Source organism: Gymnogyps californianus, chromosome 3 (assembly GCF_018139145.2).
Source record: "Gymnogyps californianus isolate 813 chromosome 3, ASM1813914v2, whole genome shotgun sequence".
Taxonomy (NCBI): Eukaryota; Metazoa; Chordata; class Aves; order Accipitriformes; family Cathartidae; genus Gymnogyps; species Gymnogyps californianus.
This window is the reverse complement of record NC_059473.1, coordinates 95,426,432-95,441,389: the sequence shown is the minus strand read 5'-3', so window position 1 is coordinate 95,441,389 and position 14,958 is coordinate 95,426,432. Positions and strand designations below refer to the sequence as shown.

Here is a 14,958-nt window from a genome sequence, read left to right as displayed (position 1 = left end):
GCTTTGCTAAGAAGGAATGGAAAAGGAAACTGCTGCAATATTTTATATTTACATTCTAAATGAGATATTACTAGATTTTTAACTATACTTTTTCCTTGGAAAGCCTATATTAAATGCAGAATTGAATTGTCTGTAGCTTTCAACTCGGAGCTATTGATTTATTTTTTTTCTTTTGCTCGACCAGTCCTTACTCAGATATTGAAGATGAAGTTTACCATGTTACTCAGCTTGGATAGTTATCTTTTAAAAACATTTTTGATTAACAAGGTGCTTGTTTGTGCTTAAGCTCAGTTGCTGAGCATAACTTTTAAGTATCCGGTTTCTTGAATGGAATTTACAAACCCAAATCAGATCCTTAATTTTCATGAGCAGTGCAAGGAGAAAGTCATTTGGGAGACGGGGTGTGACTAACAGTCAACTGTACAGCTGACTTATTTTGCTCTTTTAAAATATGGGGTAGAGGAGGCAGTAATTTAACAACATATACAGAACATTCACTTAGGAAGTAGGAGAAACAGATTTTTGTCTGCCTGGTTGCACAGGATCAAGATTTGCATTTCCTCCTGCTGGGTAGGTTGGGCACTCCCCTAGGGATGGGGGAAAGATCTGAAACTCCTCTTTGAGCAGAGCCTAGAAACCAGCAGTCAGCTTCTTATGTACGACTCCCTGTGGGACTTAACAGTTTAAGTGCAGATCCCTGTGGGCTCAAGCACCTAATAGGTATTAGGGAGAGAGTGGAAGCTGTGGCACCCTTGTTGGGATTTTAGGTACTTCGGTAGTATGCAAGTGTCTTCTGAAGTATTTTTTTCTGAATCAGGGCCTGAAATAAAACTTAAAGATTTTCATGTGATCCAAACTCTCTAATCTTTTTTGTTGTCCAGTTGTCTGAAGCAATCTACAGCTATATCTGCTGCATAATTAGATAATTTGTAATTGTTAATTGCCTAATATTTTGAAAGTGAAATGTATTTTCACCAAATACAAGGGAACAGACATAAACAACCCTAGAAATCAACTCAGCTGTTCTGTAGAAAAGGAATGAGAAACAATACATGTCCAGATGTCTTTTTCTCTTAATTTAGCTCAGTCATGAGTTAGGTCTGTAAAATGATGGCTTATGTACATTTTGTTTCAGGGGGAAGCTGGCTTAGTAGGTGCTCCTGGCATACCTGGTCTTACTGGTTCCAAGGTAAAAAAAAAAAAAAAAAAAAAGTCTCATTTTATGCATTTTTACTCTCAACATCCTTTTTGCCAGCTGTCCAGTATCTACGTAAATTGTATTTAAATTACAGATCCAGTTTCTGAGTTGTATAATGTGACAGAGGAACTTCACTATCAGCTTCTCTTTCAAAAGAGAAAGAGCGTGTAGTGCAGTGGCACAAACCTGCCTATCAGTATTATTTTGCATTAAGAGCAGTCACCTAACTCTCAGAACTGTGCAGGTCTTTCCAGCCACAAGACAGCAGATTCAAAAATTTGAAATTTGAGAGTCTCGTGATCTCAGCAAAATGAGATGAGGGATGGCGCTGCTTCTTTCAGTCTTCCATTTTAATCTTTTACTCCTCTCCAGAGGTGGAATATTGTAGGAAGGCCAGAACTTGCAAAAAGAGACATGTGTATTATAGACCCTGCTGGTAATATTTGTTAAAGTTGCCTGAATCTTTTCATGGTCAGATTTTGTTTTCTGTTGATTGCAGCTGTGTTTAACTGTAAGTATTTGGAATGCCGTCTTAATGACACATGCATCTGTCCAGCTAATTCCTTTTAGAAAAATTGTAGGGGAAATAGTTCTGCTGCTTCCACAAATTAAGGGACTACACAAAAAAACCCATTATTTTGTTCATATTAAAATTTCAAAAAAGTATTCTGCAGCATGACCTTGTTGCAAAGGGCTGATTTGTGTATCTTTAGGGCAGATACTTCCTGTAATATAGCACGAAGGGAAGGAAGGAACTTATTTTCTGCAGATGATGTAGCCAGCATTGAGTTCCACAACATGCTTACCACAATCTATCAATTTATACGTTTGTCCTGGTTTTGGCTGGGATAGAGTTAATTTTCTTCCTAGTAGCTGGTACAGTGCTGTGTTTTGGATTTAGTAGGAAAATAATGTTGATAACACAGTGATGGTTTTAGTTGTTGATAAGTAGTGTTTATAATGAGTCAAGGATTTTTCAGCTTCTTGTGCCCAGCCAGCAAGAAGGCTGGAGAGGCACAAGAAGTTGTGAGGTGACACAGCCAGGACAGCTGACCCAAACTGGTCAAAGCAATAGTCCATACCATATGACATCATGCCCAGTATATAAACTGGGGGGAGTTGGCTGGGAGGGGTGGATCACTGCTCGGGAACTAACTGGGCATTGGTCAACAAGTGGTGAGCAATTGCATTGTGCATCACTTGTTTTGTATATTCTAATTTCTTTTATTATTATTATTGTCATTTTATTATTATCATTATTATTATTATTATTACTTCCTTTCTGTCCTATTAAACTGTCTTTATCTCAACCTACGGGTTTTACTTTTTTTCTGATTCTCTCCCCCATCCCACTGGGTGGGGGAGTGAGCGAGCAGCTGCCTGGTGCTTAGTTGCCGGCTGGGGTTAAACCACGACAACGTTCAAAGCCAGGATCTCACTGACTTGTACTGCAGGCATATTTAAAACAGTGAAAATCAGATCAGCAATCCTGCAGTGAGTATCAAGACGAGTAGTCAGTGATTGTCCATGAAAAAACTTGTGTGAAATGTTTTGCCTAACTTAATATGAGAATTCTGCCACAGAAAGGAGAATTTAAGTCAGTCATAAATGTGTTATTTTGCAACTTTCACATTTTTATTTCTGCAACATTTGAATTCTTTGAAGTAACTTACCAGTGGCTAATATTGTTATATTTTTAATGCTGTCAAGTGGAAATTACCTAGACTTCTTTCTCTGTGCTTTCTGTTGACTGTATTTCTTATTTTCTCTAATTGGAAATAATTTTTTTAAAATTCAAATATGTGCAAAAAATCTGGACACTTAGACTGTTTTTCTGAAAAACAAGGAATTAGTTAATCACCCCATACATTTGTACAGGCAGCAAACTGACTGGTCGAGCAGCAGCTTTGCTGAAAAGGACCTGGAGGTAAACACAAGGCTGAATTATGAGCTAACAGCGTTCTCCTATTGGGAATAAAGTGAACCACATATTGGACTAAGTTAGTAAAACTGCAGCTGGCAGATCAGGGGAAGATATTTTCCCCCCTTTGCTTGGTGGTGCTGCATCTGGTATGCTGTGTCATTGTCCTGGTTTCGGCTGGGACAGAGTTAACTTTCTTTTTAGTAGCTGGTACAGTGCTGTGTTTCGGATTTAGTGTGAGAATGATGTTGATAACACTCTGATGTTTTAGTTGTTGCTAAGTAGCGCTTATCTTAAGCCAAGGACTTTTCAGTTTCCCATGCTCTGCCAGCAAGCAGGTGTGCAAGGAGCTGGGAGGGAGCATAGCCGGGCAGCTGACCTGAACTAGCCAAAGAGGTATTCCATACCATGGAACGTCATGCCCAGTATATAAACAGGGGGGAGCTGGCCGGGAGGCGCGGATCGTGGTTCGGGAACTAACTGAGCATCGGTCAGCGGGTGGTGAGCAATTGCATTGTGCATCACTGATTTTTTTTTTTTTTTTTTCTTCCCCCCCCCTTCTTTTGTTGCATTCCTTTTCATTACTATTATTATTATATTTCATTATTACTATTGTTAGTATTATATTTTACTTTAGTTATTAAACTGTTCTTATCTCAACCCACGAGTTTTACTTTTTTTTCCTTTGCTTTCCTCCTCCTCACCCCACTGGGAGGGGGAGGGGGAAGCGGCTGCGTGGTGCTGAGTTGCTGACTGGGGTTAAACCACGACAGTCATGTTTGGGGGGTCTTCCACCCTCACTTCTTCAAGAGATGGGGAGAAACCAGAGAGCGTCCAGCAGGGAGCTAGTATATGTGCAGAGGCCTAGAAAACAAGACCTTTGAGGAGAGTTTCAAGGAGCTAAGTTTGTTGAGTCTGGCAAAGAGGAGGCCAAGGAGTGATTGAGACTGTCCTGCAGGCCTAAGGAGCCCAGCTGCTTGATCTTCAAGGACAGCTTCCTAAAATCCCAAGAACAGTCCATGCTGATGTGCAGGGAGTTGAGTGAGTATGGCAGAAGGCCAGCATGGGTGAACAAAGAGCTCCTGACATCTTAGACACAAAAAGAAAGTAAACAGCGGAAGCAGGGGTGAGCTACCCAGTAAGAATATAGAAACATTGTTAGAGCATGTGGCGATGGAGTTAGGAAACCAAAAACTCATCTGGAATTGAAACTAATGCGGGATTTGAAGGACAGCATGAAGGGCTTCTGTTAAGTGCATCCATAGCAAAAACAAGGCTGAAGAAAATGTTGCCCCACTGCTTAGTGGGGTGGGGGAGATGGAAAAGGCCGAGAGTACCCAATGCCTTTTTTGCCTTGGTTGTCACTAATAAAGTTTGCCATCAGACCTTCTAGTTTACTTAGGCCTCCTAGCAGATTGCATGAGAATGAACCATTGCCCACTGAAGGGGAAGAGAGTGTTAAGGAGCACTTAAGTTACTTGGACATTTGCAAGATACCAAACAGTATGCATCCAGGGGTGCTGAGGGAGCTGGCTGATGTCACTGCAAGGCTGCCCTCTGTCATTATCAAAAGATCACGATGACTAGGGGGAGGTCTCTGATGACCGGAAACAGGCAAACATCACGTTCATCTTCAAGAAGGATCCAGGGAACTGCAGGTCAGTCAGCCTCACCTCTGTCCCTTGAAAAATTATATAGCAAATCCTGGAAGGCATTTCTAAACACACGAAGGACTAGAAGGTGACTGGGAACAGCCAGTATGGATTCACTGAGGACAAATCATGCCTGACCAACCTGATTGCCTACTGATAAGATGACTGTCTGTGTGGATTAGGGAAGAGCAGTGGATTTGTATAGCTTGACTTCAGCCAGGCTTTTGGCACAGTCTCCAGTCATATCATTGTAGTCAAATCCATGAGATATGGACTGGATAAATGGACAATAAGGTGGGTGGAAGATTGGTTGGATTGCTGGGCTCAAAGGTGGAATAACTGCTATGCAGTCCAACTTGCTACCTAGTAACTAGTGTCATCCCCCATGGGGTGATACTGGGGCCAGTATTATTTAGCGTCTTTATTAATAACCTGGATGATGGGATTCTTAGCAAGTTCATGGATGTTATCAAATGTGGGGAAATAGTCAGGGCACTGGAAGGTAGGGCAAGAATGATATTCAGTGGGACCTCAACATACTGGAGAAATGAGCTAATGCAGAACTCATGAAGTTAAGCAAAGGCAAACATGAAATCCTGCCTCTGAGAAGGAATAGCCTCATGCAACAGCACAGGTCAGGTGCCAAATTACTAGAAAGCAGCTCTACAGAAAAGGAGTTGGGGGTCCTGCTGCATGGCCTTGTGGTGGAGAAGGCCAGCTGCATCTTGGGCTGCCTTAGCAAGAGCATGGGCAGCAGATCAGGAGGAGTGATTGGCGCTTGTGAGACCACATCTGGAGTTCTGTGTCCAGTTTGGAGCTCCCCAGGAGAGAATAAAGAGCAGCTCATTGGTGCAAACCCAGCGGAGGCCCACCAAGATGGCCAGGGGCTTGGAGCCCGTGATGTACGAGGGGAGGCTGAGGGAGCTGGGTTTGTTCAGCCTTAAGATGGATGATTTGGAAAGGGGGAGTGTGGAGTGTGCAGAGTCATTGCTGTCTGTAAGTACTGGGAGGATGCGGAGAAGCCAGAGCCAGACTCTTGTCAAAGGTGTACAGTGAAAGGGCAAGAGGCAACGGATACAAGCTACAACCAGAGAAATTTTGACTCTATCTAAGAAAAATTTTTGTATAATGAATTGGGAATTGAGTAAAGACAGGATGTGCAGTTTCACAAATGGGAAAGCTAAAAGAAGAAAACACTTCTAGGAATTTGTCAAAAGTGAATAACCATTAGCTGTGTTGTATGTCCAACAGTTGGAGAAGAATGGGAATCACAGAATCATAGAACAACCCAGGTTGGAAGGGACCTCGAAAGATCATCTGGTCCAACCTTTTGTGAGAAAGGGGAACTAGATGAGCAGAACAGGAGTTGCATACATTCAGAAATTATTTCAGTAATTAACCACTCATTTTTAGGTGAGGACATAGGGAAGGTTATTTCACTAGATCCCATTTTGCATGCTTGGTCTTGGGCATACCTCTAAAATTGACCCCCAAGCTGTTGATTGCATGAGCCACCCCAGCCGAAAGAAGCAAACAAAAAGCAGCCACTGTAGGTGATTGATGAAAAGTCCAGAACTATTTGATAATCTATACATCTGCACATCTCCAAAGCTTTGAATTTAATTCCCAGATGTGTAGTACATGATGCTATATCAGTTGAAAGATTTGACAAAATGCTGCTAGAAACTTTGGAAGTTGTAGCCTGCTGTTCTAGTTAACCTCACTTAAACCTTAGACTTCTATATAAGGAAATGACACTCTCTGAAGGGTGAAAGAATGTTTAGACATTGCTCATTCTAATTTTTTGAAAGTAATTTAGAAAACACCATATGCTTTACTTTGGAAATTTTCCAGTCTTTTAATCTTCAGACCTGTAAAAATCATGTGCATTGTGAGGCAGTGAGACTGAATTCTAGAGACTGGCAAAGACATGCAAACCATCTCCTGCTAGATGATTTGAGGGAGAAAGAGAATGTTTGGGGCTTTTTTATTAAGTAGTTTTTGTGCTACAAGTATGTAATTTTGGCTGTATCTCTGCTCTGTGTCTCACAAAAAATACAAGTATACATTAATAAAGATCTAAAGCAGGTGTTATTCTTGTTATAATATAGCCAGACTGCAGACTATTTGACAAGGACATTAACATAGTAAGATTGTACATTAAGATCTTTTTCTGAGCTAAAAGTTATCAAATTGGAGCTGGAAGAGCATTATAACAGGTCTTTTTATTGAAAGATCATCAAATAAAGAATTCAGTCTGCTAAAATAAGATGAGCTTGAATTAATATTTCAAAAATCACTCCTGGTTGTTTGGGGTTTGGGGTTTTTTTTTTTTTTAATACTTGGGTAATTGGATGTGGTTTTCTAAGTGAATTAAATGAGTTTTCTTTCAGTAAATTGTGTCTGTATATTTTTCTCAATTGTTCTGGGTTTTGGAGGCCTTCACAGCTGACTAGTCGTATTTAAAAATTCAAATGAAGTTATTAATAGGAATAAGTGTGTTAAAACTGGTTGTGCAGAAGAGTAGCAGGACTGTAATGAGCGATTTTAGCATCAATGAATAGGTCAGAATTTTTAAAGCCAAGAAGATCCCTTAGGCTGAATGGAAAAATGATTGACTACTGTTAATCGATGAAATTGTGGAAAGCCGTGTCATTTTTTTTGTAGAGGTTTCACACCTTTTTGAATAAAAGATAATCAGTATCCAAATGATTTCTTCTGTTTTAGTCCCATAATAAAAATTCAGTGCAATAAAACTATTTTGAAGAATGCAATTATTTGAAGAATATTTACATTTGAGATTTTCATTTTATTGTTTCGTGTTCCAGGGTGAACGTGGCTTCACGGGTAGTAAAGGTGAAGAAGGTGAAAAGGTAAATTATTCTGTCATGTTATTTATTTTCTTGGTTTAACAATTTGATATATGGCCTACCAAGTAGGGCTTTGTTCTGAAGGTCATCTTTAACTCTTTCATGAATAAAATTCTTATTTTTTTGCTATGTAAATGATTCCTGAAATGCTTGAGAACAAGGAAGTTTTTATGCATGTTAATCAGTGTCATCAGGGCTTCTTTTAGAAACACTTTTTTTTAAGAAAAGATTTAATAATGAAGTGTAACAGAACCATAACCACTGGACTCCAGTAGTGTTTACTGCTATCTTATTTCTATGGTAACTAGTAAATGTTTGTTTATACAGTATGAAATGTATAACGAGATGATGTGTAGGTATTTATAGTACTTAATTATTGCTTTTACACATTACAGATGCACTTTTATAGAAACTGACTGTGTTGATTGTAACTACTAAATGTTTTACACACTTTTTTCCTAAGAACATACATTTACTGCAATAGCAAAATTTAACATTTGCTGCAGCATAACTGACCGCCAATTTAAAAAGGTAAATTTTCATTTGTATACTTCTGTGTACCTACACAGTAGTTAACATGAGTTTTGTCTGCTGCACGCATCTGACTCAGAGTGAATTGACTTGACTGCCAGTGGCCAAGCTGAATGCAGGTGCATTTACCTCTTCCTCAGACTGGAAGTTCAGTCCCTTTGTCTAATGGACTGGCGTGTTGCCCTAAGGACATTCTTAATCTCCCGACAGCCATAAAACGTTTCCGATGGTAAATTCCAGGAAAAGCCTTTCCTCGTTCTTTACTAGTGGGTATCAGAAATGGAGCTTGAAGCAGTTTGTCCTAATTGCAGATGCTCTGCAGTGGCCAGAAATAGTTCAAAAGCTTGTACGTTAAAACGGGAACTAAACTGGCCCTGTGCAAGGCTGTCTTGGCTGACAGAATGCCAGCCTGGGTCGCTCTAGATGATGCAACCTAATCTTCCTGTGTGGCTTTAGACAAGTAGGTCTTCACAGGTCATCAAATGTGAGTCTGTGTTGAGGGACAAGTGGTAGGAAGAGCCAGTTCTTAGCTTGCCTAATCGGAATTAAAGTAACAACGGTGATAGTTTATGGCTGACACTTCAGCTCCTAACCATGTTACTGTCTGGTTACTGCTTTTTCACTAGTTTTGGCTGATTTGGATTAGGCAACCTGAATTAAGAGTCTTTTCTTGGATCATAGATAGTTTCCCTGTGCTTCAGCTTACTGACTGAAAAAGGTGCAGAAAAGCATTTCTGCTGAATTTATGCACCATAAAGATGAAGAATGACAGACACTGCTATTCTGGCAATATTCAGACTGAAGAAAATGGAGAGTAGGTGGCAGCTTCTGAATTTAAAAAAGTGCAATATATTTGTGAGTTAGGCTGCTTTGGACATGGGTATATTCACTCACCCACCATACCTCTTCAGAAGTGTCAGCCAGCTTTCCAGAGTTCATATTTTAAAGAAAGCATGTCATGGATTAACAGAATTTAAGCAGAGTTAAAATTGGAGGAAGTATTCCAGTAACCAGGAAGGAAGAAGTATCAGAAGTAAAAACCAGCATCCATAGCAACTATCATTTATAATGCGAAGATTCAGCCTCTAAAAAAAAGCGTTTGTTAAGCTTGAGTGTTTCTAACTCCACCAACAGATCTTATTTCCTTGGTGGCATCGTTATTCATCAGTTCTGAAGGGCTTGTGGATTTTTTTTCTTTTTTTTTTTCTTTTTTTTCCATAATTGCTCTGCAGCTGTGCTGTGCTTTCCTCGAGTTTTATGAATAAGTTGTGTTTGGACACAGGCACGTGGTTCCAGCTGTTGCTGCCACTCTTTGCTTGATTTCCCTTATTTTAAGGCAGAGATAAAATGATCCAACCACTGGTAGTCATATTTTTCTTATGTGGAAGCTGAGTCAGCTCATTTAGACCGTTTTTTTTTCTTTTTGTCTAGTAACTTCAGAAGTTAATTAAAAGATCCCATTTAAAAGTATTTCCAGTGTAACTATTAACAATGTATTCAGCTGTCCTTCAAATAAAAGGAAATATACAAGTGGAAGGATCTTTATTTACCAGTGATCACTCAAAAATAATTTGGGACAGTCTCATCGGAAGCTACACATCGTGATTTGTGAGGAAAGAGTGTGTTTAAGATTATGGGAAGTGGGTCTCAGCCTGGGCTTTAGCAGTTACTCAGTTTAGCCTTAATTCAAATAATTATTGAAGAATAACTGCTGAGTTTCCAGTTACTGAACTCCAGTATTAAAAATGCATCAACACCTTTGCATTTTAACATAGCATCACAAAATAAAATAGTTGTAGAATTTGTGCATAACAAATGTGATTAAAAAGCCTGGAACTTAAAATTTGATTTTTCCTAATGCAAAAAAACCTCTGCCTCATCTTGCATATTAAGGAACAATATAGTGTTTGCACACTCTGTTTTGCACATCACCTAGAGTGGGACACAGCTGCCTCAACATGGGATATTTGCCATACCAAACTCTCTGCAGAAGTACATTAAAGTGAACAATCCTATATTTTTGTTTTGGTGACCATATCATTCCATAGGATTGAATACTTGAAACCAACTCAGCCTTATACCTCTTGGTTCACTGAATCAAACTAGTTGACTTTGGCTTTTATTGTACTACGTTCTGCTGTGGCAGAGCAAGCTCTAGCGACATCAGGGAGACATAGGCAACTGAGGCAGAAGTGAGTGATTGTATGTAAATTAAAGACACAGGAGGCATCTAGAATCTCAACTATTGAGGGAGATTCTTTTAGGCTGTTTAAAGGTTTCTTTGCCCCACTTGGTTCTCCTTGAGGAATCCAGAAGTCTTGTTGCCTTCCTCCTTTTTTTTCGTCTTGCTTGAACTTTGTTCTCTCTTACAGAAGCAGTAGTGGTAAGGGAAGCTACAGACTGTGTCTGCAGGTGTTATGCTGCAAGTTTTCCCTCCGCGGGAAAAATACTCTCACTGTAAATTTGTTTTAATTCTCCTTTGTATTCTGTTTTCTTCGTGTTACTTAGATAATGACGTTGTCTTATATGATAGTCTTATAGCTGCAACAAAAACGTTGGTCTACCCTTCTGTAGCATGACTGAAAAAGTATATGCTGAGAGCAGTTTTAATTGGTTTGCTGCCAGGAAGGCAGACTATATCATGTGGATCCATCCTCATGCTAATACTGTTCAGAATTGTAATTTTACAGTATGGGATAGAAAGTGTGAGTATTACACTTTATGATGATAGGAAGTCAGGAGGAACGGATAATGACTAGAAGAAAGCTTTAAAATCCAGAATGTTCTTGGCAAATCAGAGATGTAGCCTGAAAAAAATAGGATCCAATGCAGAATACAGATACAGTTCTTTCTGTAGTTGAGCTAGAACACTGGGAATTCAGTTTTGTGGAACACATGGAACCTGAACATCGTATAAATTTCATTATAATTTGGCAGCATGTGTGGAACAAATCTATATTTTATTTGGAATAGCAGTGATAGAAGAGCCAACACATTTACATGTTAATTATAGCTGAGCAAACATGACTGGATTGTCACGAATAGGTAATAGTGATTTCACAGAGCTGGGAAACCTAAATTCCTTGCCTTGCTTAGCTGCTTCAAAATACTAGTATAAAATCCCTGTTTCTGTTTTAACTCAGAGAGGCAAGTAAGGTATGCTATTACATAGACTAAATCACAGTACTAGTTGATATCTCAGAAGACTCAGAAGTTGTGAGTGATAGAGTAGGAGGATGGCTGTGCTCTGGAGAGGGACTCTTCAATTGCAGTTTTCCCTGACTGGTTGTTTTCCTTTATAAAGCATATTCCCCTCCCATCTCACACTTGAAATAGAGGATTTTAAAACTGGATGTCATTGGAGCTGAGCTATGTAGCAGTATATGTGCTGTGATGTGCACTTGTAAGCATCTGTTCTTTTGGTAAAGTTATTATTTTACTGTAATTCTTTGATTGATATTTCTCAGTAAAATGATATAAATAAAAAAAGTTACATGTATTTGACTAAGGGAAACTTTGAGAGCAAAACCATAATGATAGTCATTCATTATTTCCAAAGTTTCATCCTTTTATCTTTACTTTTTGTATGTTTTGATTGTGCTTTTGCCTTTGTATACATGTGAGAAGAAAGGAGGAGTCTGGGGCTTGTCCAGCCTAAATGTAGAAAAAATTGTCATCTGCTTCATTTTCTTCTAAACGCAGGATGTTCTTTGTATATATTTACTATTTTGTGAAGTACAATTTGAATTATCCCAGGAAATAGGGCTTCCTCTATTTCCTTTAGAAGAAAATTCCTAATAGATCTTAGTGTCAGGAAGATTTCCTGGAGGTTCAACATTTTCTACCTCATCCTATCACACCTAATAAAATACTCCTCTGTCTATCTTCCATCCCTTCAGAACGCGCAAGGCTATAAACTTCCAGTGTGTCCCCAGGTGTAGTCTTTTATTTCACAGTGTTCAATATGCTTTCCTTAAATAAGCGTAAGTAAATGAAGAAGGAATCACCTTTCCTTTCTAAGATGCTAGTTGAAGTTAGTCATTATTTAGTCTTTCTAATATTTTGACGTCTGTACCATAAATCTCAGTGATGAAACCGATCCACATAAAACAGCTCAAGTACTGGGGAAGCTTCCAATCTACTTGAAAAATAGAAGCTATTACTCATGGATAGAAGACAGTCATGAACCTCAAAGGTCCATAATTAAAAATACTAAAAAATGACAATTAAGAGAAGCAGTTAGTAACCCTCCTGTATATTAGTACAGTGCTTCTATTTGTCAGCTGTAGATTCTGCTAGAAATGCTTCAGTCTGAACAAAAGATTAGAAGAGTAAATTCAGTAAGCTGCAAATCTTGGTGTAACCGTGGCCACTGCATATACAGACCTGTTAGTCTGAATGTTTTTTGGAGTAATGGAAGAACATGCATTTTGCATCATAGGCTAAGGGTCCAATTCCCTAGTTTGTTTGGATGGTGGTGGAGTCAGTGCCACTGTGCTGAAAACGTGGCTCCTTACCTTTGCTAACCATCAATACAGATACTTTATTGGGGCAGGGGGAAGATTTTTTGAAGTCCTTTAAATCCTATTTCATGCAGTCAAGACTGGGTGCTTTACCAGCTGGGTGTACATGTGAAATGAGTTTTTTCATACTTGTCTCCTAATGCTATACAGGGAAACATTAGAGTTTTCTCTTTCTCATCTTGTAACTATTTAGTCACCTATTTGCACCTCTTAAGCTTTGGGGTTGGGAGGAATGTTTTTCTTTGCTTTGCTTGTGCGATTGTTCTGCTCTGACATTGTGGGTGGCATTTTAGAATTTTTTTCATGAGGTCATATGAGGTTAAATGTTGTTTACAAGACAGTCATCTTAATGAATAGGCATTTAAGTGTTTTTATTTGACAGATTTTTTTTTTTTTATTACCACCAAGCAGGTCATACACGATCAGAAAGAGACACCTGTACACAGGTATTCTAGGGGAAAAGGAAAAGCATATTGTTAATTCTACAGGAAGTCTCTACCTGTAATAAAAGCAGTCACATTGGCATTTATCCTAGTAAGCTAAACGTTACCAGGGCTTATCCTGTAGTTCTGTGGTATTTGGTTTGATCTGGCCATCTTCATACTGTTGAACTCTCTTGCCCTTTGAAACAGGCTTAATCAAAACTGCCTGTTGGGAATAGTCCCTAGCCTATGCTAACTTTCGAACTGTGCCTGGGAATTATATGGGGAAATGCTAGACTCATTGAAATGTCTGCAAGAGACCTTCACAGCTGAGGTCTATCAATTTAACGGTATAGATGACCAAGTTGCAGGTCCCAAGCTGTATCACTGTTTAATTTACTTACCCATACCGGTTTGGTCAGATTAAAGGTTCATCAGGCTCAGCATCCTGCTTCTGATGATAGCCAGAAGTGGTGCCCAGGGAAAAGCATAAGGACAAAGCAAGCAAGTACAGTGCTTCTCCCCAGGTACTCTTCCAGTCTCCAATTATTTGAGACTGCAAACTCAGCCAGATGTGTTTTCAGTGAATTTAGTAGCCTTCAATGGACTTCTCTCCCATTAGTGAGTGCTGTTTTCCCTTGAATTCATGTAAACTTTGAGCATCTGCAATATCCTGTAGTGAGGAATTATGCCATTTATCTTTGTGTTTGAAGAACCACTTCCTTTTGTTTATTTGGAACCTGTTTCCTCTTAATTTAGTGTCCCCTACTTCTTCTGTTGGAAGATTCCTGTTCTCCTTTTCAGTATCAATCAAGAATCAATAAGCATCTATCATGCATTCCTGAGCTGTCTCTTCCAAATTGAAGACTACCAGCTTACTTAGTATCTCCTGCTATGAAAACTGTTCTGTATTTGACCATCCTTACTAGCTACCTCTGGATGTTTTTGAGTTCTGCTGCAGTGTTTAAAGATGGTAGAGGCAAGAACTTCAGTGTATATAATATCACAGTGAAATTCTTTGTTTCATTCTCTGTGCCTTCCTAATATCTTCTCACATGGCACTTCCTTTTTTACCCTATCTTTAGCTTTGAGTGTGGCCTCAAGATCTCACTCTTGGTCCTTTTGAACTGACCATTACCAGTCATTGCATTTAGGAAGCTGTGACTGTGTTCACAGACGTTATGGCTACATATGGGACATAAGTATTTTACTGTCTTCATCATTTTAAATATACCTACACCGAACTTCATTTGTCCTTCTTTTGCCGTGTCGTTTCATCTCATCATGCCCGTATTGAGTTTGTCACAGTTCATCCTCATCTGTTTTATCCTGTATAATTTGGTATCATCGCCAGATTTAGTCATGTACCTCAAAATGGTTTTGTTTATGAGATTTGAGTGTAAACAATTCATGTCTTGCTGAGAACAAGATTAGTGGAGAAGTGACTTTGCCAATATCTAAATGCTGGTGTGAACTCTCAAGCTCTTTCTGCCTTGGATTAGAAATATAATATTGGACAGGTGCATTTTTTTGGCATTAGAAAGGTATCGTTTTCAGTCTGACTTCTCTCCACCAAGATTTGGTGTAATCTTAAGCTCTGAAAATGGCCATTTGCACATATTGAGTACGATTTACTTCAGTCCACAAAGCTCTCCAAATTCCAATTGCTCCCACAACGTAGGAAGCCTCTTGCATGGTAGGCCCAGATGTGGAGCTCTGGGCAAGAAAGCACACGTGGTGCTCTGCAGAAGCAGCCAAGCCTGTTCTGAATGAGCTATCTGGGGTGTCAGAAGCATTGCAGCTTCATCAGTGGGCACTCTGTTGAGACGTAAGGTTTAATA

At 39.2% G+C, this 14,958-nt stretch overlaps 1 protein-coding gene across 1 annotated transcript in view; it reads left to right on the top strand.

The window, feature by feature from the left end:
* The window catches only part of COL19A1 (collagen type XIX alpha 1 chain), a 198,092-nt gene that overhangs the window by 63,868 nt on the left and 119,266 nt on the right, over positions 1–14,958 (top strand). Inside the window, 2 exon segments of the mRNA XM_050893865.1 lie at positions 1,136–1,189; positions 7,600–7,644. Of these exon segments, the coding sequence (XP_050749822.1) occupies positions 1,136–1,189; positions 7,600–7,644 (99 nt within the window).